The sequence below is a fragment of the Phaenicophaeus curvirostris genome, chromosome 5 (assembly GCF_032191515.1).
Source record: "Phaenicophaeus curvirostris isolate KB17595 chromosome 5, BPBGC_Pcur_1.0, whole genome shotgun sequence".
Classification (NCBI taxonomy): Eukaryota; Metazoa; Chordata; class Aves; order Cuculiformes; family Cuculidae; genus Phaenicophaeus; species Phaenicophaeus curvirostris.
The window spans coordinates 58,921,488-58,945,536 of record NC_091396.1 but is presented as its reverse complement, the minus strand read 5'-3'; the positions used below and the strand labels follow the sequence as shown (position 1 = coordinate 58,945,536).

Below are 24,049 nucleotides of genomic sequence, written 5' to 3'. Positions count from 1 at the left end.
AAGCAGAACAGACACAAAAAAAATGTAGTGGGTGAGACTCAAAACACTCACAGGGATAGAACAGTCACCCAGGGACTGCAGTTGCTATCAACGCAAATTCTGGATTGGCTCAGACTTAGGCTAATCTTCATCAGTTTGAAACTGGAATGAGATTGGCAAATTATCATGTAACTGCCAAAGTCCTCTGAAACCACTTGATAGTTACTGTTGAAGGCAGGCTACTAGATGAGAAGAACTTTGACCCAGTCTGCCCTTCATAACTCTGACTTGCAGACCAAAAAAATTCATCTCCAGGAGAGAAATGTTAAGACTACGTTCCCAGTATTTGCCGCAAGAGATAAATCTATTTCTGAAACCACTACATTTTCAAAGTGTGACTTATGAAAACCAAGAGCACCTCATATAGTCACTTTACCAAAAGACAATCCAACAGCAAGCCATGCCACTAGAACTTCACCTTGACAGCATGAGGTGATGCCTTACTTAAGGAAATACGTACCCAGTAACAACAACGTATTTGCCATCTGGCTGGTTCTTCAGACGTTTCAGAGTTGACAGATGGACTTTGGCTTTAGTTTGGCCGTAGAGTTCCACCTCATCAGGGAGCAGGCCAATTTCTCTTGCAACTTGATCAATGGGCTTGGGTATGCAAGACTGTGATATTTCAATATCACTTAAAGAAAGAGCAAAGTCGGTTTGTAAGTCAAAGACTTCTCAGTATTTCTTCTGTATGGCATAAATTACAAACATCTAACCTGTATTTTTAGAGAAGCTTTAACCCCTCCCAGTTAAATCTGTTGATCTAGCTGCATTTGAATAGACACATCCTCAAAGTTGCCTTTTTTTTAAAAAATAAAACCAACAAAACAAAACCAAAAACCAAAAAAAACCCAACTCACACCCTTACATCCCAGAAGAATGCCTTTTTGTAGGCAATGTGTTATGCCTCTTTCTGCTATTTTTTTAATATTTTCAATAGATTTTTCAGTCTGATCATTTTGAAAAATATGAGTCTCACTATTTGCTGTATCAGCAGCCATCTAGCTGGCCTAAAGGGTCTGCAGAAGTCCATGTTTATGCCTTAATATTATCAGAATGACCCAAGCTTACACTTTGATATATGTCACAGCACCACAAAAGGTGAGCTTTGCTCCCTTAATAAGGCTTTACAGTGGTTTGTCTCTACGTCTCTCCAAACTTCAAAGCCAACAACAGTCTGCATACATGTATACCCTGCATTATGCAAAACTTGAGCATAGACATGAATACTACACCGCATGAACACTACCAGTGGCTTCACTGAAAGCATTACCTTGGAACAGGCACCTTTAGGGAAAGTTGGTTATACTGGATGTTCCATTTTCCAGGCTGGAACTTCTCTAGAAAACGCTGTGCGCTCTCCACTGTGCTCTAAAATGAGCATGAGAATGAATTATAGCAACCATCACCGTACAAACCATGCTGGTTAACAAAGACTCAGAAAGGTTTTCCCCTCCCACCTGTCTCACTTTGGGATTAGCAGAAAGTGCTTTGATTGAAGCATTTGCTAACAATCCAAAATGAAATTCTGCTCGTAGTTTTCTTAAAAAGAAAAAAACTCCACTATATCTATCTATCCACCTACCCATCTTCCAGTGTGCTACATTTTTGAGGTGTTCTTCGCCAGCAGGGGGTTTTAAGCAAAACAGGAAACAGAGGGAGCTGGCTTATAGTGTTGCTCTCCTCCTTTTTATCCAGTCACCCTACAGATAGTTTTAGAGTTACAGCCAGAGCATTGCAAGACAAGCCCATTTCTCATTGTTTTGAGAGAGTGGGAAACAAACAACCCCCCCAAAAATACTCAATTGAAAAAACTCTGTCCTAACATTTCCTTAATGTCCATCATGTTCCTCAGTTAACTGAATCCAAAATAGCTTAGACTAGAAGCTGGAAATCCTAACTAGACCTCTATAAGAGCAAGAAGGAAACACCACTTGCTCTGGTAGTGTGCTGATGGTCAGCAGTGACATACCCCAAAGGCAAATAATGAGATTACCAGCAGTCTCACTGTCTCCCCACATACCTGCATTAACATGGCCACAGTCATAGGCCCAACGCCACCAGGAACTGGGGTGATGTAGGAAGCTTTTTCCTTTGCTGTACTGTACGCCACATCTCCTACAACTCGTTTTCCACTGGGCTTTGTGCTGTCTGGGGATTTAAGGAAAAATTAAGTTACACATCACATTTCACCAAAACAACAGAGGCAGCAGCACTGATTGATGCTGAAGTCTCTTCCTCTGTTGGAGTAAAATAAACAAAAGCTGAGTACCCAAGAAGCTGTAAATAAAGATAAAAACTTAAAACAACATCACAAGATGAAGATGTTACCATCATACTTCATTCAGAAAGTGTCAACAGCACATGCAAAATATTTTCCCATAAGCACCATTTATCCTCAGCCAGATAGATCTCCCTTTCTTTGAGGACACAAGCATTTTCTCAATGTCACATGGCCCACAGGACAGTCTGAAAATGACTCCAAAACAAATGCAGAGGGATCAAAGCACAGACCAAGTCTTACACCTGTGCAAGAAAAAAAAGGCGGAAATGGGACACACAATAGAGATGGCACCTGAACCATTCTCTCAAGTCCTGCTGCATTGCTCTGAAGGATTAGTACAGTTTCCAACTTGAAGGAGATAAAAATCAATGGTCTATAAGAAACGAGAGGAGAAACATGCCTGACTTGCTCCAAAACCTCAGGTTTATAATGGCTCTGCTCCATTCTGGAGGAAATCTAGGCCTTACTATGAAATAAAATCACCTGCCTTTACAAAAACTGAAGACAGAGAGTGCTAAGCTTTTCAATTACTTGTTGACATTCAAACGATGGCCCCGTAAATACTGCAGTTCACGGAGATCAGTGTCTTGTCAAAACAAACCTCACAGCTGACTTAAGAGAGCTCCGGCAGAATAATCTTCTTTCTTTCTGGCAACAAAAATTGCTATACCCCACTGCACTGCATGACCTGACAATTAAGAAGCAGATATCGCACTTTTTTCCAGTGGTGCCCTTTAAGGACACCCGTGCAGAGAGAGGAAAAACACAAAATGCATTACTAAACTAGCACGGTGATCTAGGCATCCGTTGATTATAAACAGATCAGAACAAGACAGCAAATTTATATTTCTCCTGAAGTGGCAGATCCTCATTTCAGATACAAAGACTCTAAGAAAGTAAGCAGCATGAAATACCTGAAGATTAATGTTAATGTTCTTGCACTGAAATACTACACTGGATATGGTAAACATATGTTTGAACAGAACTCAGTCAGCACCTTTAATGTACATTTGGCAAGGGGAAGGAATGGAAGACAAAACAATCTCCCAAACAGCTGACTATGGAAAAAACAAAGAGGGAACAAAAGCAGCTCCTGCCAACACTAATTTTTAGCTGCATTGTTACTGACAATTAGCAGCTTGGATGTTTTGCTGTGTTTACGTATTAAACGACACTTCTTTTCCCTGAAGTTCAAAGCTTGAGCAACACCACAACTGTTAAACTCTGTTTCTACAGCCTCGGTCAGTTTTGCTGCCTGAACTGCAGACCAGTCTGGCCTTCCAGCCTGGAGACTGGTTTAATTAAGGTTGCAAAATGGAAATAACATAATCGTATTTTCTTCCAAGGATGCCAAGCAGGCTTACCAGCCCTGCTGGCCAGGAAGACTCCAGGCCCAAGAATGAGGAAAATGAGCAATGCATCAGGCACTCCAAGTATAAGTCTGTTACACAGAGACAGTGATGAGCACAAGCCAGCCACACCTCATGCCAAGCACTGCTGAGCACAACCTAGGAGCTACTCGATTACCTTTAAAATATTCTTTTGAAGGAAAGCTCACATACAATACTTCCTGTCCCTTCCCATAATTTCACCTTCTCAATATTCATCATCTTACTTTTAAAGAAAACCAAACTAGTTACAGAGTATCAGTGACACTATAAACATTCCCAGTGCCTGTGCCTTCTTTGGCCCAGTAGGTTCTCTAGCCAGCTGGAATCAAGAGAGAGAGCATCCAAAGACTTGGAGATGGAATGAACAGGTATGATGGTCTCCATCTATCTCCAGGGACAGCTGCATGAGAGACAGCCTGAGGGCAGCTTCTGGACCAGCAACAATTCACAGTCGAGGGCTCAGATTATCCATATGGCTTCCAAGCAAACTTGTGCCAATGTACATACAACTGTAACCCATTTCTGGTGGCTATATGACTGCAAACACACAAGACTATACATGACCCTTATCTATAAAACATGAGACCACCTGCTCGCAGTCTGCTGCTTTTCCTGGACACCACTGGGAAAGGCATTTCATGAGGGATCCAACACAATCTGATCTTACAGGCTTGCGATGCCAACTTGATTCCCAGTATATAAAGGTATAAATAGAGCATCAAGTCAAAGTTTTCCACATCTTTTTAGCTCTTCTGGTGTTTGAAGAGCATGGCACCGAGATTCACAGGGGCTGTTCCTCCTTTGCTGTTCTCATAACCCACTGTTCAAGGTTCCCTGTTGGGAAGGGCTGAAATATCCCATAGCAGAGAAGGACTCTGAACAGAGTTGCCTCCTCCATCAGGACTCATACAGGGGCACTCCAAAGACCGTTCCATCTCTAGGAACATCCTCTGTCTGCACTATTCTCCCTTCCTGTAGGAAAATAATTTCTACAGGCCTGGAGTAAGGCATTCAGATCATCTGCTGGAGTAGCCTTCCAACTGCAGCAGTGAGGAGAGAAAGACAAATGGGATCCAGTTTGGGAAGGGAACAAAACACACTTCTCTGCTTTAACAGAGGTTTAAGGAGATTCTCTCTTCCTCTCTCTCCACCTGGAGATCTGGAAGACATTCTGTTCAGCTGCAGTGCACATGAACACAAAGCCAGACATGCCTAAACTGCCTATTCTAGCCTCCAAACTAGCATCCTTGGGAGTATACAGGCCACTCTCCATTCAAAAGCAAAACAGCTGCATTTGTGTGGTGCTACATTGCTGGAACCTCAACTCCAACTTGGCAAGTCTGGATGGTGTTAATGCACTGATAAGTCCAACTGTGTTGGGATTTGCCTGTACAGGACACCCTGATTGGAAACATCCTGAGACTGCCGTGTCCTCCAGCTGTAACTCACATCTACAGCCAGGAGGAACCTAGCTGGGTGCACTTACAGCCATGGCAAGATGTATGGCAACTGTGCTATTTCCTTCCCTGCAACATTCAAAGCACTGTCACAGCTAGCAGCAATATTCTATCCGCACAGTGATGTAGCTGGAGAAGCTGGCAAACCAGCTGCCATTCTTTCTGTAGCATTGCAATTCCTACAGTTCTGGCACTGATTTCCCAAAAGATTACTCTGAAAACTTTTTTGCAATCTGTAAGAAGGGAAGAAAGAAACAGGAAAACTGAGCAGCTTCAGAAAACCACAGGAGACCACAACATCCATCATTCTGAAATCTGACAATTTCCATGGTACTCTATCAAGTCCTGATTAGAGTCTCACAAGGCGATGAAGCGTATTGCCATGCAACACTGACTGCAGGCTGAGCATACAAGAAGCTCAGATCTCAGTGCACCTCCTGAGGCAGACTAATTGCAGAGAAACAGGGATGTGTCCTCAGAGATGCAGTTCACATCATGCCTAAAAAAGGTCATACCGTCACATGTTAAAAAAACAATGGTAGTTTTGTTTGCAACATATTAGTGGGGAAGACTCCAAGCCATTCTGCTTCATGCAAATCAGCAGTGACCCTGCGTAGGTTTTGGCAAACTGCTAAAGTTTGGGTTGCTTGGCACAAATAAATCACACAACAAACAGCAACAGCAGATGACTTTTTAATTTTAATTATAAAGAAGATTAATGTTTTTAAATGCAACTCAATGTCATCTTTGAGGAACAAGACTGCTGAACAGAAATTTCTTTACATTCCATTAAATAATGGCAACAAAATGACTGATTAATTATGAAAACTACCTTTTAAAAGCCTTGTGGGTGTAGCACAGAGAGAGTTGGATGGTGACTAATTTTTCATATCATTCAATATCTATAATTTGGATTTAAAATGAGATGAAAACAGAATTTGCCAGACTGTCTGTTCCTCCTTCATAAAGGAGTGAAACCCCACCCTACAAGACATTATGTTAAAGCACTTTATTCTATGCCAGAGTCACTGTCACCAATAGCCTTGCAGAAGCTGCATTGTTTTAAGACAACAGCTATTCAAGTCTAAGAAGTTAATGATGTGATACAACAAATCCACAGCTACTCTATGAGACTGCTTGCCATTTATGTATTTCAAACAGAACAGCTTAATCAGATCTAACTGCAAAGTGTTGACAGCAAAGCTGCACACTCACAGGTGACAACAGCAGCAAGACTTCACTATGTAGCTGTGGGAAATGACACAGATATTCTGTTGGAATATAACCTAGGTTTCCTGCTCCCTCTACAAATGGTCAGCCTCACTGAAAGCAGAAACAAAATTGCCAATGATCTGCTTTAGGACAGTACTTCAGACCAACCTTTTTTATTCTGGCATCTTCAGAGCTTGCCATCATTACCTAAGACAGATTTAAAAGAGAAAGATGTCCTATGGACTAAAAACACCAAGGAAACAGCATCCATGTTCTTGCTTAGCAACTGCATTTATATACAAATAAACACATCCCCACTTTTTATACATTACCCACGCACCTGGCACATGATTAATTCCACAGTCTATTACGATTGCACCAGGTTTGATCCATTCACCTTTCACCATTTCAGCTTTCCCAGCTGCGACCACCAGGATATCAGCTTTACCAACCTATAAAAAAAAGCCAAACAACTCTCTATCACACCAGCCATGGAAGATCACACGGCTGTTCAACAGCAACTTAGACCAGCATGAACTGCAGCAAAACTGTGTGCTTACCCATCGCTATCAGAAGGATGGAAGGGCATTGCCAGCAGTTAAAGGTAGGTAGCTAGCAGTTCCTTGGCAAGGACAAATTCCTGTAGCCAGAAATTATGGCCTATTTTCTCACTCCTACTCTGAACTGCTGCTAGTCAACACTTCACAATCTCGTTTGAACTCCTCCATGATTCCCAAGTGGATCACAGAGACTACTTTTGGATAAAATTAAAGCCATCTGTATATTCTTATCTTCCTCCCTTCAAATATCCCTGCATATTCTAGCTGCTCTTTTCAATGCTAGAAATATACCCAGCACTCATCAGAGAGCAGCCAAGAACAACCCCTGCACAGAAATCAAAGCAGCACTCTCTGGTGGGTTTTATGTCCAGGTCTGTGTAATATGCAGCTCCTAGGAAGGCTGATTGTAATTTAGACTAATATTTGTTCAGACAATACTCAGTAAATTTGACAGGTCTGGTCCCAAATCCAGTGCTAGAGACACCGATTAAAGTGCGTTGTCACTTCTTGCACTGCTTCATTCATAGTTGCTTAGGAAGCTGCTATCTCTTGGAATTTAATTTTTTTCTTTTAATCTTCTGCAGGATAAACTATTTTAAAGATTTCATTAAGAATTAGCACTCCAATTGTTAATTAACCTAATGACAGCAACTTAATAGCACGAAGCATTGCAGTGTTTCTGATCTTTGTGAGTTATATTCAAATACACCTACCCCTTTTCAGCTTTAATACTTGCCTACAGAGCCTGGCAGTGTTGATTGCTCTACAAAATCCAAGTAGGTGGCAGCACAGCAATACACCATTTCTGTCCCTCCTACTGCTAGAGGGAGAACAGTACCAACTCCCAGTCATAGAAAATAGACTGGAACTAAAAACTGGAAAAAACATTTGGTCTAGCATTTCCCAGCCAGTAAAGCAAAAGACCACCTGGCCTTTTTGAGAAGAAAACAAAAACATAACCTGTCTTGCATGCCACTATTTGGAGATTTGGAAGGGATGACAAAATTCTCAGCACTTGCCCAAAGAAAACAAAAAAACCCCAGTTTTATTGTTATAATGAAAAACCTCTAATGAAGGGTCAGAAATAATCAGGATCCTGTTGTAGCAGAAGTATTTACAAAAGCATCCAATGACCAGGACTGGGAAACTGTTTCAAATGAAAGACAACCCAAAGAGCAGCAATATGCCAGGCAGAAATGTGCAGCAGGCAGCATTGGTGTGCAGCAGATAGCTACAGCCTCATGGACCTATCCTGTTCTTACCTCCTCAGCCAGCGTTGATGTCTTTGAGTGACAAGTGGTTACCGTTGCATTATTCCAGAGCAGCAGGTCATGCATGGGAGCACCAACAATCTTACTGCGACCAATCACTACAGCTCTTTTCCCTGCAACCTGGACACCTGCACCACAGGAAGACAGGAGAAAGCAAAAATAGGTCACCCTGCACCCTAGTACAAACTAACTCAAAAAGCTCCACAGTCTTTTGGTCAGTTCAAGTCTGGCCCTGGTATGTCAGAATAAGGTTTTTCTTCTGGGCTGTATGTGACAGGGGACTGGACTTGGGAGGGAGGGTGGAAGGACCACTTTAAAAGCAGCTCTTTTCCCATTTGAAAAAGCAGAGATGAAATGTGGCATTTCAACCGAAGTTTCAATGCAACGCATAGACTTGCAAGGTGCGTAATTTCTCCTCTTATTGAGGACTACTGCACTCATGAATAATGGATGGAAACTTCTTTACCTGTCTGCCTGATAAGTTCCATGCATCCTTTTGGTGTACAGGGAATAAAGCAGTCGCCAAGGTCCCCTCTAGAGAGTTTCCCAGCATTGATGCTACTTAAGCTGTATTTTGAAAGAATAAAGGCCAAGTAAGATTCCCAGCCTCATGATAACCCTCCAAAAGAAAAAGGTTTCTTTCTGGAACAGCTGTCATGCTCTCCAGATGTGAAGTCATTTTACCCATCTACATCCTTCTCAGGTGCAACGGCATTGGTTATTTTTTCCGTGTTGATAGGTTTATCAGAGTCAAGTGGCAGCTGCACTATAAAGCCATGAACAGCAGGGTCTCCATTCAAAGACGCAATGCATTTGAGAACCTACAACAAGTACAGAGTAAAAACCTAATGGCCGATAAACTGAAATACGACAGATGCAAAGGAAAAAGCGCAATCCTATGTGGATTAAGAGATACACACAATATGCTTAGTTTTTCCACCCTAGAGTATATAGAGTATATGACTCACATTTTTTATTTTTAGAAAAATACCTGTTAAAATCTCTAAATTTTAAGCTGTAGTGTTTCAGTTTTCTTTTTTAAAAATACCCCCCCCAACTCAACAGGTTCTAGTTCTTTTTTCATGAATTAACATCTACGGGGAAGCAATCTTTTTACATAAAATGAGAGGACAAATGTGGTATTTTTTCTTTATTGGCTGTATTACTTACGTCAGCTTCTGTTGCTGTGTTTGGCAGTTTTATGTGATTGGCACTGATCCCAATCTGCAAATGAAAATACCAGCAAATTATCTGATTTCTGAATTGACATCAGAGAATGATCTGGCTATTCTTTCAGCCTGGCCATAGCCACACCTGTCACACTTCCCAGGTCTATCTCCTGTTCCTGTGGCTACATTTCTATTATTTGGAAACACCATCAATGGAAGAGAAAAATAAATATTAGTGGTTTGCCTACTTAGATTGGTCCATGCTTCAACTGTTCTATTTGCCTTTTGACATGAACAGCAGCATCTTGGCTTGTCAGCCAAGCACAGAAGATGCCAACTATCACCTAGGAATACAGGGATCATCTCCGCTCCCAGCCCTGCTGAAGCACATAATGAACCACTCGGTGACAGATGCAAAGCAACAGCAGTCACCATACATTCAGGGAAGGTAAGTGCACAGCCACAGGTCATGCAAGACAGCATCTGCACTTCAAACATATGCAATCCAGGAGATCATCACACACAAAGTGGTACCAAACCATGCTGCTGTCACCCTGCTTCGCTAAGTGTCAGGCTGGACACCTATGCTGCCTCCTTACAACAAGGTATTCAGGCCACCACTAGTTTCTCCAGTACAGTCAAAGCTTCAACATAACTATTTGATTTGCATCTGTTCTTCCATACTCAGATCTGACCTACTATGGGAAGGTAAAAAGAAATATTAAGAGTTTGGGCATTACCTCAGCAGCCGCCTTCAGCTTCATATTAATATAGAGGTTTGAATCATCTCGATTTCCAACCTAAGGATGAAAATACAGTTGTCACATTGCAGAACAGAGAGCCAGTCATAGGCTGAGACTGGCTTAACCCTTGGCTTCCTTTGAGCTATACCAAGGAGATAGGTATTACTGAATAACTGTAAAACACACTGATAGAGGCTATAAGGAGCTGGACCTTACAGGAAAGCGTTCTTTCAAGTAAGAGAAAGCTAAAGACAAGTTGTCTCAACTCCCACATAAACATCATTTATATCTAGTGAAAAACAACAGAAACACAATGCTCTCCAAACCAGAAAATACTGCTTGCCATCTCATCTGAGAAAGTTAAATCTCTATCTAATTAACATGACCAGCAGGTGCTGATAAAATTCAATTATCTGATTAAGGCTTTCAGAAAAGCTGGGCCTCTTTGATACCCAGGAATCTTAATTTTACGCACATATGTGTGCCTTGATGGAGAGATTTTTTCCTCTGCTGTTTTGAACCTTGATAATTTTTCTGCAAAAAAACAACAAAACAAGAACAAAGAGAAAATATCAAGTGGAACAAATGCCTGTGGGTTTTGGCAGTATTGGATGCTTACAGAACTGTACTTTCGAAGACCACTTCCATCATCCAGTATGTTTTGTTAAAGGAAAATGCTCCTTGTAAGCATAAGAAAATGAGTGGTAAATAAGGACAAGCTGATAAGCAAACTCTTGAAACCCTGTTCCCTGGTACTTGGGAGTTATCACCCTGGTTCTCATACAGAGAGAGCTGCAGGAGTGATGTTGTTACCTGATCACCCAGCATACACCGGTTTTTCTTCCCTAGGGTTAGACAAAGGGCTTCCTCCCTTTTAAAGTCTGCTTGATTTGGGCAAAGGTATGCTTCATACACAGCAGAAAAGAAGGGAGAGAATACGCTTCAGGATATGTCAGCAAATAGAACACATATATTGTGCAAAAGATGACATTTTTGACTACAGGACAAATAACCCAGATTAATTGACTCATTCTTTAAGCTAGGAGGACACCAGATACCTTCCAAGAAAAGAGCACATACTGTGTGGGGTGCTGCATATCAGAAACAGTTAATTGTCCTGACTTGACTGAAAAATAGACAGCTGAGAATATCAGTACTGAGAGATGAACTCTGAGCCCAGATTGCGTGGTAGCTTACAAAAGCGTGAGAGAACCAAACAGCAATCAGCTTGTAAAGGACTCGGAGAGAACCCAGGATAGAAGACAACACAGCCAACCAAGACAAAACTCCAATAACACTGCAAGACAGCAACTTTTGAAGATGGTTTACAGGCCCAGAAGTTCGGCAACTTCCATGAAAGCATCCCTTACTAGATTTTAAATAAATGACCTTCCTCCTTCCTTGTAAACACCTGAGGACAAGCCTTCCGTAGGGATGATCTCCTTAAAGTTAACGTAAAAGAAAATCAGAAAAAAATAAACCATAAACAAATCTTTTCCTGGCATTGAAGAGGAGCTTGTTCTTTGTGTACTACAGTGGTCTTAGCACTAAAATACAGAGACAGACACTGAGAGCTCTTCAGGAGCCCAAAATACTGAATAAGGACAGAAGTCACTTCTCTAAGCAGACACCTTCAGTCCATCGATCCTTTGTAGCCACACAGTACCTTCCCATTCCATGACACTTGCTATTGCTGTCACTTCCTGATCTTAGCACAAAAAGTTTCCAGCTTTTATTTCTCCAAGGAAAATAATAAATCACCTTAACTGTGCCAAACACGGGCCACAACCCTGTATACACGAGTGCTTTTTTTCCTCCACAAGTATTTCTGTATAGATTCTAGCACTTACTCACACTTCCGATAGACACCAAATTCAGCAATGGGATTTTGTTCCATTCCCTGCACTTAAAAGTCTTCTTGGCCAAAGGTGGTTTTGGTTGTTTTTCTTTTTTTCCCCCTGCCCTTCCTTCTCTTGCGATGTTCTGACACAACAGCAGACCAAACCCCTTAATAAACACCCCATTTCCAAGATTTCTGGTACAAACATAACTCTGAAAGCTGACAGGCTTTGAGGCTCACACAAATGCAGAGACTTGGAATGGAGTCTACAAGTATTGCTTCCACTTAATAGGCAAGAAGCCTTTCACCATTTCACAAACATAACACTCAGAGAACTGCAAGGTTCTAATGAAAGAAAAAAAAACCCAAAACAAACAACCAATCCTAAAATGTTTCTGGGACCCAGTACTTGAGGAAAAGATGTCACAGAACTGCGTTACCATCCCACAGGGAACTTTGTTCTTCTGTTGCTTATAAAGTGTTCCTATTTGCAAGGCAGATTTCATGAAGTTTGTCAGCTGGGCACCTATCATTGCAAAGCAACACAAATTTTCTGTAGTCATTAAAGAACACAATACCTGCAAAATTGCGAGTCCTGGTCTGAAGCCTGGAAATTTCTCTGTCATCTCAACAACTTGCTTCTTCAATCTCTCTCTCACTTGCCTGAAGTGGTAGGAAAAAAAAAAGGCAGAAGTTAACCAAGTGGATTAATTCTCATACAGTGATAAAGTTAGGAGTTGAAAAAACGTCAGATGGGGAGACTGGCAAACACATTTATGCCTTAAGTACACAAGTCTCAGCAGTCTCCCAATTAGATTAAGTTCCATAAATCACTAAGACACTTTGAAAGTTTCATTCAAATGTATTTAAATTTAAAAAAAACAAGTCCACATCATGCTTCTTCACCTTCCTCTTCATGATGTCATAGGATACAAAGTTAAAAAAACCCCAGACTTTGGCATGGAAACTTCTGGGATTTTAAACTTCATAATGAAAAGCAAATCCTCTTCCCATATGTGCCATTCCAAATCAACCTGTTGTCCACAGGCACCAGCCAACACTGTTGGACATACTGTCCTGTTAACGGATGAATCCACAACAGTAAAAGTCTGAAAAATACCCAGAGATACACCTCTTCTACAGCTGGTCAATGCTATGTGTTTTTATTTCCTGCCCAGGCTGGGTAGGCTGCAGTCCTACACCCACCTTCCTGCCTCCAGTCAGCTTCGGTGCTAGCCAACACTCATGAGAGAAAACACCCCCAGCCCAAGGGCTTCTGAACAAGGCAAAGATTTTTCCATGGGAGGAAGAAAAAGAATGGGAGGTTGACAGAGGTGAACCAGAGAGGAAAATTAGCTAAACCCTGGCACGCAGCTCAGATGAACTCTTCAGGGAAGGCAAGTTTAAGGATACAACTGATAAATCATCTGTCACCACTACTCCCAGCCTTGCATTCCTCTTAAAGCTCTCAACTGCTGTTTGGACCCACGCACATGATCCTCCACCGGGTAAGGTGGTGGGGAAGAGGTCCTGGTGCTAGGCCTAATGTGCTCTTTTGAATTTGAAATTCTGCAAAAGCCTGGGTGTAGACCCAGCATCACTGCTTTGTCTTTCACCAGAGGCAGTCAGGATTCTAGAGGCTTGACAGGTCTGTCCTCCTCCACATGGATTTCCAGCCTGTGTTCCACCCACGATCCTCAAAGAGATGAGGAGGCACTACCATCATCCTTAGCAAACCTACACTGGCCCAAACATCCTACCATTTAAAACACAGATGGTCTCCTTGTGCTTACCTACCCTCAAATCAGTATCACAAGGTCTGCTATTTCCCAACTGAAACAATATTTCTCAGACTGGAGGAGATGCTGTTCATGCCAGTTCATTTAAAACACAAACCACATGGATACAGGGACAGATTGGGTAGCTGATGCCAGCTGGGAAGCTGTAATTCCTGCCACATAGGGGGATTCCAGGATGACAGTGAGCCAGTGAAGCCAACTCCACCCTGCAAACATGAGCTCCAAATCAGAAATGCCAGAGGCAAGAGGGGAAACGGGAGCAGCATGTAGCTCTGCTGTAACCTAGCAGGACTGATCCCAGGGGATAGTTGCAGCTGGTCCAGCCAGAAGCAGCCTCGAGGCTGTTCCAAGTCCCATCTCAGGAGATTCACACAGCCTCCTGCTCCATCCCAAATCATGCATCTCTCCTGCTACACCTCAATCACACAGTTAGAGCTCTGCTGCACGTGAGGAGTGGGTTCAGTGTATTTATACGTGTTTGTGTCTGGCCAAAGTCTCTTAACAAGCTTCAGTAAAAGAGTCTGTTCTCAATTTTACTTACTAAATAGTAGTTTCTAGGCTTCCTCTAGCTATCACTTCTGCAAAAGACTTGATATGAAGATTGGCTTGCTATGACACAGTTTTTTTAACTCATCAGCCTTGTCCTACCAATTCTTCATGCCGAAGCAACAAACATTCATCTGCTGGGTGGCAAAACCTCTCCTTATGCTCCAGCTGTAAGACCCTAGAGAAGGCACTAAATCTAAAGCTGCAGACACAACAGGGCCTGAGCTCATGAACAGCCCTGAACAACAACACAACAATCTCAAGAAGCATTGGAAAGCCACTGTGCATGGTGTCTAAGTAGGTACAATGAGCCAGCTCTTTGAGGGAGCTCTTTCTGGGAACAGCCTCCCATCTTCCAGTAAGTAAGGCACAGCACTGGTTTGTGGCCTGCAAACAAAAAGAAATGCAAACAAGTATGAAATGTATCATAATTTATGACACAGTAAAGCCCTCATAAGTGACAGCCAAGTGGCAAGGGTCTCAGGTCTGCGTTTTACTTTTAATCCAGTCTTCTCAGAGGAGGAAAACCAAACCCACCCAAGGTCCTCGCTTTCCTCTGTGATGCAGGGCTGTTGTGTGCTGCCACTGCCACTGCTCACATACTATAACGCTTTTATTTGCTGTAATTAGGCTCTAGCTCACTTCCCCTTCAGCTACAAAAGAAAAGTAACATGCACAAACACACAGTGGCGCTGCCAGTGCAGATTTGCTTCAGGCGACTCATGAAATCACTTGTTAGACAGCCACCTAGTGTTAGGTGCCACTGTGGTCCAGTCACCACGAAAGCCACAGTTGCAAAGGTCTGGGAGAAGATTAAGGGGAAAAAAATCTCTCGTTTTATCTCTGTAGACTTACAAAACAATCTTTGGAAGGCAGAATCTATTTAGTGTTCTGTTGTGGTCTTCAGGTCTTCACAAAGATAGAAGTTTGTATTGATAAATCAACACTTTTTTACTAACTGTATGTAAACTGTTAAGTCTTCAAACATAAACACGCAATTGTATGCAGCTGTTTCTCCCCAAGTCCTCCCTCTGACGCTAAGACCCCTCCTGTGCCCACATGCTCTCAGCAAACAAAGCTCCATTGCAAACAAGGGTCCAGGGTCCACGCAGGTTAAGGACAGCACATGGCTCTAAATATACAGTGCAAAAGCCAGCTCCAAAGATTAAAGAACATGTTAGCCTTTCTCTCTCTGGACTGCAACAGCGAGCTGAATTTAAATTCACTAAATGAACTTCGCAGAACAGCAAAAGACAAACCACGCTCCTCCAGCTCTGCTGTACATGGAGAGAGAAGCACGGTTTGCGTGTCAATGCCTCCTCAGGCAGACCCCACCACCACACCTATAGGGTTACATACACGCACCTTGGAAGGTGAGCATACACATCACCATAGTGAAGATGACACAGGGCTGTGTTTCTGTCTCTTCTGTGAGCAACAGGCTCCAGGGTCTATGTGAATACTGCTGGCAAGTATCTCCTCACAGACAGGGATGCTCCTCAAGAGGAGGGTTTAGCCTCACTGTCTGGCTTACAGACCCCTCTAGGGTTTCAGAAACATGGACCAGAAAATCTCTCTCTGCATCCCTTCAGAAATGGCCATATGAGGCTGATGGTCCTCTCCAGGTCCTACACCATCCTGGTCAGAGTAGTTGTCCCTATAGCCATTCCTCCTTACAGCTTGCAGCACTGCCACTGCTCACTTTCTGATGCCCCCATGACAAAAAAACACAGTGAGACAGAGAAGTTTCCCCTTCTTCAAACCACTGTGGTAACATATCCTATCTAGCAGCACAACTGCATTAGTTTCAAAAACTGCAAGAAGGCAGCAAGCAAGCACACCATAAAGCATCCTACTGGTACCCCAAAGAAAAGGCAGAGAGAAGTCTCTCCTGGAGGGGTCACAGGTTGGCTGTCGCAATGGAGTGGCACTGGGATGGGAAATGCCTTGGGGAGGTCTATCTGAACACTGCTGGCAGTTCAACAGATGGCTCCAGGAGGGCTAAAAAGTGGCTGAGCTGAAGAAAACATCCTTAGGGGAGGGATAGGCAGCATTGGAGGAACTTCTCAGAAGTGGCAGGCTACCAACAGAATGACAAAGTTTGTTTCACACTGAGTCTTTAAAAGTTGTACAGAAGACTTTGCTCCAGATATGAGTTAACAATACCATGAGCTGTCATGATTAGCTTCACATGCTGCAACATCAATCACACCAATCAGGTCAGCTTCCCAATGGATACCACATGCAGCACCCAAATGTCATGTGATTTAATCAAAGGAAAAAGTAAGAGAAACAGATAAGGATTCAATCCACCTTTGTGGGGCTGCAAGCACTCCAGACAACACACTAGGCCATATCTACTATGATCTCCCCTTAACAAGGAGTGATATCAAGATCTTCTTCTTTCCACAAAGGGGACATAGCAGTCCCCTAGACGTTCCTTCCCTTACGACTTCCTCCTTCCATGTAACCCGGTGCTGATGTGCACTGATCACAGCACTGTGGCCCTGCTGCCCATCAGACAATGGTTACTCCTAGCTTATAACCTCTTTGGACCATTTTTAACTAACTCTGTGTCTGTACAGCACCTAACACAAGGGGTTCTTGCTCATATTTGGAGCTGCTGAGTGGTACTGGACCACAGAGTTCACTTTAATTTAGCACATCTGCAGTGTGGTACCCTTCAGTTCTCGCCTGAAACATTCTAGGTAGGATCTGGTAAATGAGATCTCACAGATCGGGGAAGTTTTTCAGTTCAGACTAGATTTAGCTGGAGTTTCAATAGGAACTAAAAAAACCTTTTGAGGTGCAGGGTGAAAAAGCTGAAGAGCTGTCTTTACTGCACTTTTACCTCTAGTTATAAGCCGAGAGTGACTATCACTTGCTATATCCTGTACTTTAACAGTACTTTAAACTTAAAGCACTAGGGGTTGGGAGGGGTGTTAAGTCTTCCCTGCTGTCACGACTTACCAGCCACTCATTCAGACCAGGAATGTTGGTCCACTCCTGGTGGACTATACAGCCACTCAGAGTAAAGGAAAGCCACTCTTGAGATAACCAGCCAACTCAGACTGATGCATAACCCATCCAATACTTAATAACTTTCACAGACTGTCCAAGAGCTTGTTTCTATTGAAACTAGTAGCCATGGCAAGAGAAGCATTAACTTTAACACCAAAATCCTATACACACAAGAATATCTGCTGCCCTGCACATTCTCCTTCCTACATACAGCATAACCACATTTGCTAGCCCCACAGGTAATACTCAAAGCAACTGAGAATGTCTATTTTCCTTTGTACCTCTCTTCTGAACCTTCCAAGACTACCTAGGTGTGAACCAGCTTTAGCTCTTGATAGAGTTTTCCTTATTTATAGAGAGGAGAAAATACCCTCTTTGTCAAATTATTAATTCTTTATAGGGAAGGGGCGCTTGGTAGCAGGAGAATAAAGTTCACAATACTTAGGAGCTTTGATTTAAAACACACACAGAAACCCAGAACAAAATAACTGGAACACTACTTGATTGATTCACCTCACTTGTTAATATTTGACTGACTTACAAACAAACTTTTCTTGATAAAAGGGTAAAGTAACAAAAAATGCCCCCTACAAGACAGTATCTTGTGCTGGTTTTGGCTGGGATAGAGTTAATTTTCTTCATACTAGCTGGCATGAAGCTTCATTTTGGATTTATTCTGGAAACAGTGTTGGTAACACAGGGATGTTGCCCTAACTGCTGAGCATCACTTACACAGAGTCAAGGCCTTTTCTGCTCTGCACCCTACTCCATCAGCAAAGCAGGCTGAGGGTGCACAAGGAGTTGTGAGGGGACACGGTTGGGACAGCTGACTCCACCTGACCAAAGGGATATGCTACACCATATGATGTCACATTCAGCATATAAAGATGGGGGGAAGAAGAAGGAACAGAGGGATGTTTGGAGTGATGGTGTTTGTCACCTCAAGTAACCATTATATGTGACAGTGCCCTGCATCCTGGAGATGCATCCGATGCAAAGTCAGAAACATTCCCTTTCTACAACAGGAAATTAAGTTGAAAATTCCTGGAAAAAACACGCCTGTTGCTTCTTCTGGTGCACCCAGTCTCTTGGTCTGGATGTGAACTCTGGAAAATGAGAATCCTCTGGACCAGCACTTCTCTGGAAGAAAGGGTCTGGAAGAACGGGTCTGGTATCTGCAGGGTGAATAGCCCATTTCCTCATGCCTCTTTCAAGCACTCCCTTCACTAGGAAAAAACAGAACTACATAAGGCCCATTCCTGGGAAGCACACAAAAAGGTGCAATAATTGTTACATTTTGTGTTGTCTTTAGGTCAAGATTTTTGGAAGACAGGCTTCAGCCAAAGTTGTTAAAGATGTGCTGGAAACTAAGCAATCCTTTCTCCTATATGTGCTTATTAAAAGCTTACACCTCTTCCCACATATTTGCACATCACGAAGGTACTCATCTCTGAAAACAGCTGCTACTATAATACAGAAAACAAACAAACAAAAACTCACCACTGTATCTATAAATTTAAAGTAAGTAAGTAATGCAATATGCACTGCCAAGGAAGCTTTAAGTTTTACGGTGAATGCTCAGAACACCTTCAAAACACACTCATTCTACCCGAGCTAGCACCTTTCCAGATTTCTAGTCACTCTGCAACTGCAATAACTTGTAGCTAGGAAGGACCTACTACACTTCAGGGGCAATTTCTCTGCCAGAAAAAGGAAACCTGCAACAGGCAAATAACTAATAATCACCACACACAGGCACTGCAGTGTGCTGGCTTCAAGGCTGCCAAAAGCATAAGGTGTAACAAAGCACACAATACTGAGAGACTGCAACACCCAAGTGGTACTGGCCCGAAAATTACCAGGAAAAAAGTATGCAAGTGGCCTTTCATCATGGATATTCAGATTCCAGACACATTAGGCCTACTTTTCAGAAATGCTCCACTGTCAGTTAGATGACGATGTGTCATACAGAGCAGTGCCTAAGATTGTGTCTAACAACTATTCCAAGTTTTCTTTAGACCATTTCAAATTTACACTTTCTGTTCAACTTCTCTGGTTTTAGAGGAGGTACCCAACAAACCCACCTAGCCAAACCCTGTTTGCACAGAACAGAAAAGAAGTGTTACCCTTTGCTGAACACTGCATTTTCCTATGGTTAGGGAAATAAACTTAGCTTGCTTACTTGATATGTACACATAGAAGCAGTAGGAAAACCAAGCAAACTAGAAGACACAATGCAGGCTCTCCTATACTCAGGGCTCACCAGCAAAATAAAAACTGAAAAACACAAGAAAGCCTCTTCCTTTAGGACCTGCCAGATCTTTCAAATACCTTCGTCAGGACAACAGTGAACATTCATCTGGACATTGCTCTCTATAACTACCTGAAAGGAGGTTGTAGAGAGGAGGGTCCTGGCCTCTTCTCCCAAGTGACAGGGGACAGGACAAGAGGGAATGGCCTCAAGCTCCACCAGGGGAGATTTAGGCTGGACATTAGAAAAAATTTTTCACAGAAAGGGTCATTGGGCACTGGAACAGGCTACCCAGGGAGGTGGTTGAGTCCCCTTTCCTGCAGGTGTTTAAGGCACGGGTGGACGAGGTGCTAAGGGGCATGGTTTAGTGTTTGATAGGAATGGTTGGACTCAGTGATCCGGTGGGTCTCCTCCAACCTGGTTATTCTATGATTCTATGATTATACAATACATGGATTAACATAGAATGGTTTGAGGAAAGGACTTTAAAGATCACCTAGTGCCAATTCCCTGCCATGGGATGGGACAAACTTCACTGGATCAGATTGCTCAAAGCCTCATCTAACCTGGCCTTGAACACTTCTAGGAATGGGGCTTCCACGACTTCTCTGGGCAACCTGTGCCAGTGCCTCACCACCCCCAAAGGAAAAAGTTCCTTCTGAATATCTCATCTAAATCTCCCCTCTTTCAGCTTAAAAGCATTAGCCCCTGTCCTATCACTGTACTCCCTGATCAAGAGCCCCTCTCCAGCTTTCTTGTAGGCACCCTTTAAGGACTGGAAGGCTGCTATAAGGTCTCCGTGGAGCCTTCTCTAGGCTAAACAAGCCCAACTCTCTCAGCCTGTCCTCGTATGGGAGGTTCTCCAGCCCTCTGATTAACTTTGTGGCCTCCTCTGGACTTGCTCTAAAAGATCCATGTCCTTCCTGTGCCGAGGAATACAGAACAGAATGCAGTGCTTCAGGTGAGATCTCACGAGAGGAGTGGGTCAGAATCACCTCCCTTGACCTCCTGGTCACACTTCTTCTGATGTGGACTTACCTTGCTTAGAAAAGGAACAACCAATGCCTGTACAGTATGAACAGAGACCATACCTAAAGCAGTGGATCCCAACTCCTGCTCGTACAGCATCTTAACAGCATCGCTGAGACACAAACACTGTGAGTCAGCCTGCCCTTTCACACCTGCCTGGACACCCATCTTGGTGCAGGGATGACGAACAATACCAAGTCATCGTACGGGGCTGATGCCGGACCAGTCACCCCGGCCAGGTTTACAGGGACAATGCAGCTGAGAACAGCACTTAGGTTCTTCTGAAGATCTCCAATACCGATAACGAAACTGCTGGCAATTAAAACTCTCTAAGACTTGTTTTGGAGTTTTAGAAAGTGAGCACCCTTTATCAAGCCTGGGCAACGCGGGGGAGTAACCTCCATAAATCACGTGCAGTGACACAAGAGCTGTTACAGAACATATTTCCCGCTTAAATGTGTATGTATAAATTTTTCCAGAAATCTTATGCATATTCTGTTACTTTCCAACCACTAATTTTAATGTTATAACGAACTTCAAACCAGCCAAAACTCTTGCTAATTTGGAGATGGCTCCAGCTCTGCCTGCCCTTGCCTTTGAGATAGGGAAAGGCTGCAAACACAGGTGATGACACGATGAGACATCTCTTCAGCACAGATCATACCAGTTCTGGGCCCCTCACCACAAGAAGGATGTTGAGGCTCTGGAGCGAGTCCAGAGAAGAGCAACAAAGCTGGTGAGGGGGGCTGGAGAACAGGCCTTACGAGGAGCAGCTAAGAGAGCTGGGGATGTTTAGCCTTGAGAAGAGGAGGCTGAGGGGAGACCTCATTGCTCTCTACGACTACCTGAAAGGAGGTTGTGGAGAGGAAGGTGCTGGCCTCTTCTCCCAAGTGACAGGGGACAGGACAAGAGGGAATGGCCTCAAGCTGCGCCAGGGGAGGTTTAGGCTGGACATTAGGAAAAAATTCTTCACAGAAAGGGTCATTGGGCACTGGCAGAGGCTGCCCAGGGAGGTGGTTGATTCACCTTCCCTGGAGGTGTTTAAGGGACGGGTGGATGAGGTGCTGAGGGGCATGGGTCAGTGTTTGATAGGAATGGTTGGACTTGATGATCCGGTGGGTCTCTTCCAACCTGGTGATTCTATGATTATCTTCTAAGAATGAACAGTGCCTGGAGAAAACATTGTTTTAAATGAAACACGCTATCAGAGGGATATTCTGTCTAACTTCCAAAGAAGTTTACTTAGATGAAACTTGACCTTAGCTTAAATAGAAAACATTCCACTTTTTGTAACAGTAACTACTTCTCGTACCAGTACCAACTTCTTTCAATAACTCAGAAGGGACGGTCCGTCTAACTTCCAAAGAAGGCAATTACTTAGATGAAACTTGACTTTAGCTTAAATGAAAAAAATTCCACTTTTTTTTTTCGTAAAAATAACTACTTCTTGTATCAGTACCGCCTCCTTTCAATAATTTCCAGCCAGGAAGAAGCGAGCTCTGAATGAGGCACCGCGAATAAAAGCTTTAGGGCGCCTTCAAACCTGCTCCAGCCCATCCCCCGGCCAGCAGGGCTGGGGACCCCCAGCCGCACCGGCTTCCCTCCCGATCGCGGGGATGGGGGGGGAGGAAGGAAGGAAAGGGGTACGTACGCGGAGACTATCTTGCCGCTGAGGATCTCGGCGGGGGCCATGGCGAGGGAGGGACGCGGCTGCCGGTCGCGGCGGGGATCGCGGGGCGAGTGCGGGACGAGCCCCCACGTGCCGCCCGCCCGCGAGTCGGCGCCGCCGGCCCCACCGCGCAAGCGCCGCCCCCGCCCCGGGGAGGGGACAGGGACACCGCGGCGGAGGGCCCAGCGGGGGAGGGTCCGGCTGTTAGAGAATCAGAGAGTCACAGGTCACGGCAACTGAGCGTTTGGTTCAGTTCTGGGCCCCTCACCACAAGAAGGATGTTGAGGCTCTGGAGCGAGTCCAGAGACGAGCAACAAAGCTGGTGAAGGGGCTGGAGAACAGGCCTTATGAGGAACGGCTGAGAGAGCTGGGGGTGTTTAGCCTGGAGAAGAGGAGGCTGAGGGGAGACCTCATTGCTCTCTACAACTACCTGAAAGGAGGTTGTAGAGAGGAGGGTGCTGGCCTCTTCTCCCAAGTGACGGGGGACAGGACAAGAGGGAATGGCCTCAAGCCGCACCAGGGGAGGTTCAGGCTGGACATAAGGAAAAAATTTTTCACGGAAAGGGTCATTGGGCACTGGAACAGGCTGCCCAGGGAGGGGATTGAGTCCCCTTCCCTGGAGGTGTTTAAGGGATGGGTGGATGAGGTGCTGAGGGGTATGGTTTAGTGTTTGATAGGAATGGTTGGACTCAATGATCCTGTGGGTCCTTTCCAACCTCATGATTCTATGATTCTGTGATTCTGTAGTGACAGTGACGTAGATCACAGCAGCACAGCATCACGGTGACATAGTGTCACAGAGTCAGAGATCACAGCATCGTAGGATGACAGTGTCAGTTGTAGAATCACTGCATCATAATGATATCATGTAATAGAATATCAGAATCATAGAATCACAGCATCTTAGTGTCGTAGTGTCACAGAATCACAGCATCATAGTATCACAGTGTCACAGAATCAGAGATCACAGCATCATCGTTGCAGTGTCATAGAATCATAGTGCCAGAATCACAGGTCACAGCATTGTAGTATCAGTGTCACAGAATCAGAGATCACAGCATCACAGCACCACAGTATCATAGCGTTATAGAATCACAGAATCATAGAATCACAGCATTGTAGTGACAATATCATAGATCATAGCATCACAACATCATGGTGACATAATTTCACAGAATCAGAGATCACAGCTTTATAGTATCAGTGTCATAGAATCATAGTGCCATAGAATCACAGATCACAATATTGTAGTATCAGTGTTATAGAATCACAGATTCGTAGATCACGGCATCATAGGCACATAGTGTCATAGAATGACAGAATTATAGAATTACAGCATCTTAGTGTCATAGTGTCACAATTATAGCATCATAGTGACATAGTGTCACAGAATCAGAGATCACAGCATCGTAGTATCATAGTGTCAATCATAGAATCACAGCATCTTAGTGTCAGTGTCACAGAATCACAGCATTGTAGTATCAGTGTCAGAGAATCAGAGATCACAGCATCACAGCATCACAGCACCACAGCATCAGTGTTATAGAATCACAGATTCATAGACCACAGCATCTTAGTGTCATGGTGTCACAGAATCACAGCATCATAGTGACACAGTGTCAGAGTCACAGATTGTTGTAGTATCAGTGTCACAGAATCATAGATCACAGCATCGTAGTGTCATAGTGTCAATCATAGAATCACAGCATTGTAGTATCACACAATCACAGATCACAGCAGCAATGTATCATAGTGTCATAGAATCACA

At 43.6% G+C, this 24,049-nt stretch overlaps 1 protein-coding gene across 1 annotated transcript in view; it reads right to left on the bottom strand.

Moving 5' to 3' along the window:
• MTHFD1 (methylenetetrahydrofolate dehydrogenase, cyclohydrolase and formyltetrahydrofolate synthetase 1) overlaps positions 1-22,392 on the bottom strand; it is a 44,633-nt gene extending 22,241 nt beyond the window's left edge. The window contains exons 1-11 of the mRNA XM_069858903.1: positions 22,264-22,392; positions 12,545-12,629; positions 10,124-10,183; positions 9,385-9,438; positions 8,899-9,035; positions 8,681-8,781; positions 8,206-8,342; positions 6,724-6,835; positions 2,063-2,190; positions 1,313-1,410; positions 500-673 (exon numbers count right to left, since the gene is read on the bottom strand). Coding sequence (XP_069715004.1) covers positions 500-673; positions 1,313-1,410; positions 2,063-2,190; positions 6,724-6,835; positions 8,206-8,342; positions 8,681-8,781; positions 8,899-9,035; positions 9,385-9,438; positions 10,124-10,183; positions 12,545-12,629; positions 22,264-22,304 — 1,127 coding nt within the window. The 5' untranslated portion in view covers positions 22,305-22,392. The remainder of the gene's footprint in view (positions 1-499; positions 674-1,312; positions 1,411-2,062; positions 2,191-6,723; positions 6,836-8,205; positions 8,343-8,680; positions 8,782-8,898; positions 9,036-9,384; positions 9,439-10,123; positions 10,184-12,544; positions 12,630-22,263) is intronic.
• Positions 22,393-24,049: the final 1,657 nt, after the last annotated feature.